The sequence below is a fragment of the Curcuma longa genome, chromosome 17, assembly GCF_044706935.1.
Source record: "Curcuma longa cultivar G26 ecotype Majalengka, Jawa Barat chromosome 17, ITB_CL_G26_1.1, whole genome shotgun sequence".
Lineage (NCBI taxonomy): Eukaryota > Viridiplantae > Streptophyta > Magnoliopsida > Zingiberales > Zingiberaceae > Curcuma > Curcuma longa.
This window is the reverse complement of record NC_133877.1, coordinates 7482793-7492509: the sequence shown is the minus strand read 5'-3', so window position 1 is coordinate 7492509 and position 9717 is coordinate 7482793. Positions and strand designations below refer to the sequence as shown.

The 9717-nt window shown below is 38.7% G+C and overlaps 2 protein-coding genes across 2 annotated transcripts; one reads left to right on the top strand and one right to left on the bottom strand.

Annotated features, from left to right (window-relative positions):
• The first annotated feature begins 1978 nt into the window (after positions 1-1978).
• On the top strand, positions 1979-5390 carry LOC141848657 (ATP synthase subunit beta, mitochondrial). Its single transcript, XM_074736705.1, has 9 exons — positions 1979-2512; positions 2914-2989; positions 3081-3169; positions 3283-3400; positions 3476-3579; positions 3669-3827; positions 3980-4204; positions 4303-4614; positions 5080-5390. The coding sequence occupies exons 1-9, from the start codon at positions 2039-2041 to the stop codon at positions 5194-5196; spliced, it is 1674 nt and encodes a 557-aa protein (XP_074592806.1). The 5' UTR covers positions 1979-2038; the 3' UTR covers positions 5197-5390.
• Positions 5391-6425: 1035 nt separating this feature from the next.
• Positions 6426-9175, bottom strand: LOC141811619 (uncharacterized). Its single transcript, XM_074699637.1, has 8 exons — positions 8973-9175; positions 8205-8455; positions 7758-7829; positions 7597-7664; positions 7361-7511; positions 7200-7280; positions 7029-7118; positions 6426-6932 (listed from the first exon to the last, which is right to left on the bottom strand). Exons 2-8 carry the CDS (start codon positions 8451-8453, stop codon positions 6831-6833), a joined length of 813 nt encoding a protein of 270 aa, XP_074555738.1. The 5' UTR covers positions 8454-8455; positions 8973-9175; the 3' UTR covers positions 6426-6830.
• Between the last annotated feature and the right edge of the window lie 542 nt (positions 9176-9717).

Below are 9717 nucleotides of genomic sequence, written 5' to 3'. Positions count from 1 at the left end.
TTCCACAAATCAAATCCTCGATTTGGTGTTTTTCCTTTTCTCCGGCAGCGTCACCTCTCTGGAACGAATCCACTTCTCTTGTCTCTCTTCTGCTTCGACTTGGACGCAACTTCTGCTCCTCCACAGGTATGTTCTGCACCTTTATATAAGGAAGACGAGGTAGACGAAGGGGTGGTTTGCCCCTTCGTCTCCTTCCGTTTCAGAAGATGAAGCCCTTCATCTTCTGAACATTCAACAAATACCTCAACTCGAGTGGAAGCTCTCTTCATTCGTATTGGAGGTGGTATAGAAATATCTTGATTCACTACTCTCACTTGATGTGCAATCTCTATAATTTAGAGTATAAGATATCATATCATTATTTATTACACTAGTAGTAACCATAGTAGCATCGTTAATGCTTCATCCTCAAAAGATATGTCTCTAATTTTAATACTCCCACTGTCCTTTATAAATTTGACATTATTCATCTTGAAAAGGACATATATAAGATGTCATGAAATTTGAACCCTTAGACTTTTGAGAGTACTCCATAAAATGATAGCTGACAATTCTAGAGTTTAGTTTCCTTGCATTGGACATACAAAGCCTAGCTTCAGCTAAACAACCCTAGACATGTAAATGTCTAATGCTAGATCTTACCCGTCCACAACTCATATGGGATTTTGGTTACTGCCTTATTAGGAACTCTATTAAGAAGATATACTACAGTTTTAAGCGCATCTCCCCATAAGGATTCTAGTAAAGAAGCCAACATCATCATACTTCTTAATATGTCCTTTAGGGTTTAGTTCCTTCACTTACTACATCATTCTGATGAGGAGTACCAGACATGGTGTACTGAGCTACTATTCCACATTCAGAAGGTAATTTGTAAAAGGTATTGGATGTTGTTCACCTAATTCATCATATCAACCGTAATATTCACCTCTATGATCAGATTCGATAGTTTTGATCTTCTTGTCAAGTTGATTTTCAACTTCAGCTTTAAAGATCTTGAACACTTCTAAGAACTGTGACTTCTCATGCAAAAGGTACAAGTAAATATATTATGAGTAGCTATCAATGAAACTAATAAAGTATGTATGACTATTTCAGGGTGCTTTAGGGAATATCTCATATATGTGAGGAGGAAGAAGGTGCGGCGGGCGCAGAGGAGGAAGAAGCTGCAATGGCGGTCGCGTTCGAGGAGGAAGAAGGTGCGGCGGGTGCAGAGGAGGAAGAAGCTATGATGGTGGTCTCACTCGAGGAGGAAGAAGGTGTGGCCGGTGCAGAGGAGGAAAAATGGGTTTCGGTGGGCGTAGAGGAGGGAAAAAGGATTTCGATGGATGCAAAGGAGGAAAAAAAGGGTTTTTCATCTTCCTCCTAATTTTGTTCGGCCGAAAAGGCCACGTGGTATGACATATGTGGACTGCTACGTCTGTCATGTTATGTTTCATGCTAAGACCTTCATGTATTGTATCATTTTTGTAAAGATTATTGGACGGAAAAGCCCGCCACACGACAACAGTAAACATTCTTAAGTTAATTAAAAGGAAAAGAAAATCCCTTTTGTATTAATTATTTTAAGACTATATTTATCATATACTTAAAAAAAATCCCATTTTATCATAAGAATATTCTTATTTCAGTTCTATTAGCAAAATTGCACATGTGTTATATTCTTTTATGAATTTAATTCCGATGAAGTTTTTTTTTTTGAAATTCAAACGAATTGTATTTAATTTGTCAAAAGTTAAAATGTTGTTGAAATTGTAGTTTCAAATTCACCATTTTAAAGTTTTGAAAGGACAAATATGTAAACATACCAAAAAAATTAAGATATGATGTGGAATAATTCTAGGCCCAATATAAAAGCCCAATACTAAATCCAGCCCAACAGTTATCGGGTCCGTGTGCGGTGTGCCGTAATTTCGCTTCCTCCTCCCATTTAAGTCTGCTTTTATCCCATTTCGGTTCCCCTCACAGCTCGCCATTTGAGCCCTAGCCAACTAACTGAAGACCGAGCCGCCTCGCTTGGCTTCTACCTCCGGCCGTTATGGCCACTCGCCGCCTTCTCTCCTCCCTCATCCGCTCCTCCGCCCGCCGTTCCCCTGCGCTAAGGTCCCCCTCCCCAGTATGCCCCACCCCCAGGGCACTCCCTCGCCCCTCGCCCGCCGGCTACCTCCTCTCCCGCGTCGCTGAGTACGCTTCCGCTGCATCGGCTTCCCAGACGCCCGCACCCACCCCTTCCAAGGCCGCAGCAGGTCCCAGTGGCAAGATCACGGACGAGTTCACAGGCGCGGGCTCGATCGGGAAGGTATGCCAGGTGATCGGTGCCGTCGTCGATGTCAGGTTTGAAGAGGGTCTTCCTCCGATCCTCACGGCTTTGGAGGTGCTCGATAACCAGATCCGTCTGGTTCTCGAGGTCGCCCAGCATCTCGGGGAGAGTATGGTACGAACCATCGCTATGGACGGTACTGAGGGGCTTGTCCGCGGCCAGAGGGTCCTAAACACTGGATCTCCCATCACAGTAAGTCCTGATTGATATAATAACAAAGAAAATAGTAAGTCGCAGATGAACGAACCAAGAAGAAATTTTGTTTGTTGGTGCCTCGGAATTTACAAGATAACAGGAGAGATCCTATATGGTCCTGAGTTAGAAGCTTAATTTTTTTTTTTTACATTTATGATATTTCTTACCTGGATGGCAAATGTAAGGCCTACAGTTTCAACAATTTTTGCCCTTCTTCAGTTCTTTATGTATGCTATTGACCCATATGATATAAACTGACCGAACATGACTTGTATGGCTGGTTGTTGATTGTTTCACTTGCTGGTTGTTGATCGTTTCATTTGTTTATCAATTTTACTTTTGATGATCCGATGTGATTTTGTGGACATTTATTTGTTTGTTGTTGGTCCAATTATTAGGTTCCTGTTGGCAGAGCTACTCTTGGACGCATTATGAATGTTATTGGAGAACCAATTGATGAGAGGGGAGAGATATGTAAGATTGCTTGCTTTTTTCGTAGTTATTTCTTTTTGTTAATTAACGTGTCAATATGATTTTCTTATTCAATTCTCTTGATGATAAACAGCAACCAATCATTTCCTTCCCATCCATCGTGAAGCACCTGCCTTTGTTGAACAGGCAACTGAACAACAGATCCTTGTGACTGGAATTAAGGTGCTTCTTTACGCTCTTCTCTACCCATTTATACCTATATTTTCTTTGTTATTTTTGGAGATCAAATATATCTTTTCATGCAAATAGTAGTGTATGTTGTATGAGATTAACAGGTCGTAGATCTTCTGGCACCATATCAGAGGGGTGGAAAGATTGGACTTTTTGGTGGAGCTGGTGTTGGGAAGACTGTGCTCATCATGGAACTGATAAACAATGTTGCAAAGGCCCATGGTTTGTTCTTGTGAGAGGCCATTGAGTTGAACTTCATAGTGTTTTTGTCTGCAATGTTTAATATTTGGTGTGTAGGTGGTTTTTCTGTCTTTGCTGGTGTTGGTGAGCGCACTCGTGAGGGTAATGACCTCTACAGGGAAATGATTGAGAGTGGTGTCATCAAGCTGGGAGATAAACAGGTATGGTCTCAGGAGTTCTCTTCATGCTTTCTGTATCTTTTTTTTTTGCATTTTTGTTCCTCATCCTGTGTTGTTATAATGTGTCATAGAGTGAGAGCAAGTGTGCTCTTGTATATGGTCAAATGAATGAGCCTCCTGGTGCTCGAGCACGAGTTGGTTTAACTGGGCTGACTGTTGCTGAGCACTTCCGTGATGCTGAAGGACAGGATGTGCTTCTCTTTATTGACAATATTTTCAGGTTTACCCAAGTAAGTTTTTATTTTACTGTTTGACAATATTTTCAGGTTCAACTTTCTATAAAATACTAATCTGTAGGAAAATGTTGTCAATTCTGTATTTTACTGATTAATGAAGCTGTTTGTTGGCAGAATAGTTTCTTATGTTTCTTCCAACCTTGTAGGCAAACTCTGAAGTTTCTGCCTTGCTTGGTCGTATACCATCTGCTGTTGGTTATCAACCAACACTTGCTACTGATCTTGGAGGTCTCCAAGAGCGCATTACGACAACGAAGAAGGGTTCCATCACCTCAGTGCAAGCTATTTATGTGCCTGCTGACGATTTGACTGATCCTGCTCCAGCAACTACTTTTGCTCATCTTGATGCTACAACTGTGCTGTCAAGACAGGTTTGTTCCATGTAGTTGTTTGTTATGTATCTTTCTTGGGCTATATATTTTAAAGTGACATTGGACAATAACTATGCCATACTTTTGTTACTGATTAGATTTCTGAGCTCGGCATCTACCCTGCTGTTGATCCTCTTGACTCCACATCAAGAATGCTTTCTCCGCATGTGTTGGGAGAAGAACACTACAACACTGCTAGAGGTGTTCAAAAGGTTCTCCAAAACTATAAGAATCTGCAAGATATTATTGCTATCCTTGGGATGGATGAGCTCAGTGAAGATGATAAGTTGACTGTCGCTCGAGCTCGAAAGATCCAACGGTTCTTGAGCCAGCCTTTCCATGTTGCTGAAGTTTTCACTGGTGCACCTGGAAAATATGTTGAATTGAAAGAAAGCGTGAACAGTTTCCAGGTCAGTTTATTCTCAACTTATGGGTTAAAATTGTGATTTTATTATAATATTATTGTGATGAATCTCTTATTGTGACTTCTGGTCTGTAGGCTTATGAGGGTGGGAGTTAGGGATGGTAATATAATTTGATGCCTTGCTTTGTCTTGTTTTGCCTCGCTTTCCTAGCACAACATTTGATGAAAGTACACACACTGTTTTAACTTTTCCCATTTGTTTAGGTTTCTCCACATGATCTTGTCCCACACGAACCTATTTGATTTTTTCGTTGGGTGAATGGGAAATTGAATCCTCGTTCTGCTACACCATATTGCTGTCCATAGGCAGAGATATTAAGGTTCTAGTTATTATTCCATGCAAGTCTGCTGCATGATTTTTCTCACACCTTAGTTTTTCTCAAAACTCTTAGTGTTCTATGGCCAGATAAATGTTTATGTCGTTAATGTTCATGCTGTCTATTATTCACAGGGTGTTTTGGATGGGAAGTACGACGACCTACCAGAGCAATCATTTTACATGGTTGGAGGCATTGAGGAAGTCATTGCAAAGGCTGAGAAGATTGCAAAGGAGTCTGCTACATCATAGAAAATTCGTCCGTCTCAGTCATTCAATAATTTGAGAAATGGAACAGTGGCTTTGTTGAAATCGCCAGCTTCTTGACTTTGTTATCTTAGCTGGCCGAGTTTTCATTTTTCTTCCAGCTTAAGACATAATGGTCTTGTGATCATTTTACCAATAAGCAGATGCAGGGATGGATTCCTTTGTATCGTTTCTAGCAACCTGCTTGTCAAACAGTATCTGATTGTGTATTCTGGATTAGTGATGTCCAGTGGAATTTAGCTTTCACATGGTCTTGTTCTTTGTGGCGTCCATTGTTTTTATTTACGAGTTGCACCGTCTTCAAAGCATCTAAACTGTTGTTAACTTATTTTGAAGTACGAATAAATATGCAAAGCAAGCGGACCACCTCAAATAGCTGATCAATGGTTTGTTTTGTAGTAGTTGTTGTAAGGTACACCGATGAGGATTTAAACAACTTAGATTTCTCTGGGAGTTTTTATTCACCCGAGAATTCATTTCCCAATGAGCAGTATGTTTGATTGTGAATAGAACGATGGAACATCATGGAACGGTGAAGGTATGAAAATTGGAATGTAGTGAAGGGATTGCAAGAATGATTCATTTTGTTATTATTTTTTTGTATGGTTGCATTAATAGGATGCGACAACTCTATTGATTTGTGAGGTTGATAGTCGAAAGGCAAACTGCTTGTGATGTGACGATTGCAAAAAGTCAAATGCTTTGTCCAATACGAAGTTTTCAAAAGTTTAAAAAAATGAGATGTTTAAAATAGCTAATAATTTATTTATTAATTAAGGTGTTCTTAATCATAAAGTTGAACTAAATGCGCCATTTAAAATATGAGAGTCGTATTAAATGTTTACTTGGAGATTTGTTTTAAACGCTATGAATAAGACTTCAAAATTGAGAGTTTAAAGTAGTCGAATAAAAAACGAAGTGTTGATAATCCTTCAATAATGTTGATTTAACACCATTTTTTAATTATACTAATGATTTTAAATCAAAGGGAGTTTTAATGAGGCAGAATGTTTCATCGAACACCTTAAGCTAAAATATCGATGGAATGAAATGAGTGATTACTTCAAATGGTTATATGAGCTCAAGTTAATCTATTTAAATAATAAAATGAGATGATAGATGGAGTAATCCATTCTCATTTTTCATTCCACCTTATCAAACATAATGTCTCATTCACGACCAAAGTTACATGCTAAACCTAATCGAATAAGAGATTCCAAAAACTCGAAAGGGTGTATTCCACTATATAATCATCATGTACACAATTTGCACTGCATCTTCTTTGACTTGAAGAGAGTGACAACATCAACGACAACAAAACTAGTAATTACAAACTCTAACTTCTATTAGGCACAATATCATGTTTCCTATATCTTCTAATTATCTGGGGATGATCTATCCCACCATTGAGCTATATTGGTTTATACTCTATAAGTTCACTGATACCCCTGTTATTAATTTGTGCATGTAGGCAAACTCCTGGAACCTCCTGTATGAAGCCTAAACTAAGAATTTAGCACATCCAGCATTTTGCAATCTTTCGAATCCCTTGTGGCTTTCTCCATTATTACTCTCTGATTTCCTCGTGTCTCACTAGAGAAGATGCTAGTAGACGATAGCTACTGAACGCGGACAAGATATGGATGGGTTTGCATCACTTGCAAAGAGTGCAATTGCCCATTCTCCGTTTGAGGTACTGAGACAGAAGTTTCATTCATTTCCTGCATTTATAAGTAACAATGTTGTGTAAGCCTTCGACTTGAAGAAAGATTATATATTCCACCTGTAAAATGTAGCAGTGTAAACACAAGAATTACCTGTAGTTGTCGCCTTTGGTAAAATGTTGTAATGGCTCTCAACATAATGTACAGAGGTAATACGATGCCGACAATCCTCAATAGCAACAGCTAAGTTTTTATCAAAGAGAAAATGTCAATATTAAGTATAGCGGAATGCTTTACGCTGTTATGAGATTAGTAGAACCTTACTGTGAAAAGTGGGATCGAATACTGCTCAGTTCCACTTATCATAAAAGGGATAGAATGGCGTAGAATCAAAACGACCATGAACTAGAACCAAAAGCATTATGTTTATTAGAACCATTCATGCTAAGCGGTTTAAGTTTTGCATATGTGAAGATGGAACTCACTGAAGCAGCAACAATGCGACAATACATAATGCTTCGATCGTGAGAAGTTGCATAGTCATGATAGTTGGGTCTGAGGTAAACACGATTAGTTTGAGTCATTGCTATATACTGATGACTCTGGATATCCTGTCTCGAAATTTCCCAGTTTCCCCTGAACATGTATGCTATGACCAATCAAAAACCATTGGGAGACAAATACTTTAAGCACTTTGATAAAAAAGAATCAGAAAGAGCACCTGAAATTCATAGGACTAGTCCCGTAAAGAAACAACTTTGGAGGAGCAGTATATCCTGGTTTAAATTGCTGAATCGAGTACATCAAAAGTAACAAGAGATGTCACGATATCGTTGTTAACCAATAATAAGATAAATAAGTAGGTGATACACTAACAAGTACCTGCAGACATATCTCACAATTGGTGTCACCCTTCTCATTACACCACTTTTGCACACACTTGCGGTGAGCATACTGCAGAAGCTCAAGAAGGAATTGAAGGAGATAAATTAAGAGAACCACAGAAAAGGCTTGCATTAAGGAACATACACGATAACAAGTCACATAGTTTGCGTTAAGGGACAAGATCTGTAAAAGGCTTCATTCAAATATTCTCCATCTCATATGTTAGATCTCCTTGGGAGGACTCCCAATTTTGACAAAAGATTCTCATTTCGTACATGGCACCTTGCAAACCAAGTTCTTTCTTGATTTTTCACAAGGCAGCATTACTATGCTAATGCTACTAATCACCAACCATTTTTCAACAGGAATCAAAACTACAAAATTCAACCTCACCTGAAACTTATACAAATAACTAAGTGAATTGACAATGGCAAGAAGTTTTACCTTTAAGCTTCCGCAGCAGGAGCAAGGGATCTCCATGTTAGTATCCTCATCCTCGTCTTGGCAAATTCGACATTCGACCAATTTACCAGTGGACATAACGATTTTCTTTTTCGGAGTTGAGTCGACTTCATCCACAACTGACAATGAAGCAATTTTTGTGTTTGACCCTTGGTTTATACTCTCAATAGCAGCTCCAAGGGTTGACTCCGTTAGCAATCGGTCCACCAGAATCATAAAATGGTCCCCCATCACTTCACAGGTCAAACAGAAAGAATAACAAAATTTAGATTTCAAAGAAAATTCCACTTCAAAATATTTTAAGGTAAAATTCAACAGATAAACTTTTGCTTAAAACCAAATATTTTTTTCGTTCAATTCAAATCTTTCTCTACAGATAGTAGGAAAGGAGAACTAAACTCATTCAGGAGAAAGTATTTAACTTCGATATGCAATTGCTAGCGGAAAATATACAAAAAGGGGGAATTGAATACAACATTTTGAGCATCTAGAAAGAAAGGGAAACGCAGATGTCGACGATTTCTAACTAACAGCAAAAGTAGTCGAGAAATTTCTACAATCTGGAAAATTTAAGAACCCTAGCTAGACTCAGACATGGAAAATTTTTCAGAAAGGCGGCGCCTTTGTCAAAAACAGAAAAAGAAAAGAAAAGAGAAAGAGGATCCAACAAGAACTTAGATGTATAGTTAGGCACCAAATACACATGGTCGGAGAGAGAAGAATAACGCAATCGAAGGAAGCAGCGCTCACCATCAAATAGCAGCAAGACAAAAGGTGGAAGCTTTTCTTCAAGATCTTGCCTTTCACCTCAGGAGAAGATCCAAAAGCCAAACAGGAGAGGAGGAAAAGGAAGAAATGGAGTATGGATAGTTTGGAGTGGCGGAAGATACGGAACTGGAGGGAGAGAAGGGGGCGCAGGGAGAGGGGTTTAAGAAGCAAGCATTAAATCGAGATGTTGCTATCCCAGCCGCTTCTTTCTTTGATTATGAACTATCTCAAAGCTTTCTAATGCCTATTTGCCTACCATGAGCCATCCTTTCTACAGTATGCTTGATTTTTCTACTACTTTGTATTATAGTTGAAAAATAATGTTGATGATCAAGTGTCCAATCAACACAACATTAGCATTTAGCATTAGGATAAAAATCTAAAATCTAGTTGGACAAAATCAACAAGGTTGATTATATTGTTGGCCAACTTAAAAAACTAAATGTGGATCACATTGTTGACCATCAAAAAAGATTAAGATTATTATGGCATCATTAACCAATACGCAACTGAATTTGCAGTCATTTCCCAAGCTCATCAAGACAGATGAGCAGTGTGATGATGGCAGAACAAGTTTTTAAATATGGCTGATTAATTGTAGACTCAGACAATCAGAAAATCTAGTTATGATTTCAGTTTAGTTTGGTTTTGGTTGCGTTGGCTACCTTCCCAGTCCACTCTATCTTTTGGGTAGCTTGCAACATGACGCAAATCACATATTAAACAA

Excerpts from the sequence above, each read along its gene's own strand:
- LOC141848657 (XM_074736705.1), top strand. The coding sequence starts at position 2,039 with ATGGCCACTCGCCGCCTTCTCTCCTCCCTCATCCGCTCCTCCGCCCGC. Across the intron at positions 2,990-3,080 it reads TGATGAGAGGGGAGAGATAT|CAACCAATCATTTCCTTCCC; the intron begins GTAAGATTGCTT and ends GATGATAAACAG. Across the intron at positions 4,205-4,302 it reads CAACTGTGCTGTCAAGACAG|ATTTCTGAGCTCGGCATCTA; the intron begins GTTTGTTCCATG and ends GTTACTGATTAG.
- LOC141811619 (XM_074699637.1), bottom strand. The coding sequence starts at position 8,453 with ATGGGGGACCATTTTATGATTCTGGTGGACCGATTGCTAACGGAGTCA. Across the intron at positions 7,281-7,360 it reads GTCGCATTGTTGCTGCTTCA|TTCATGGTCGTTTTGATTCT; the intron begins GTGAGTTCCATC and ends TTTTGGTTCTAG. Across the intron at positions 7,119-7,199 it reads ATTCGATCCCACTTTTCACA|CTGTTGCTATTGAGGATTGT; the intron begins GTAAGGTTCTAC and ends ATAAAAACTTAG.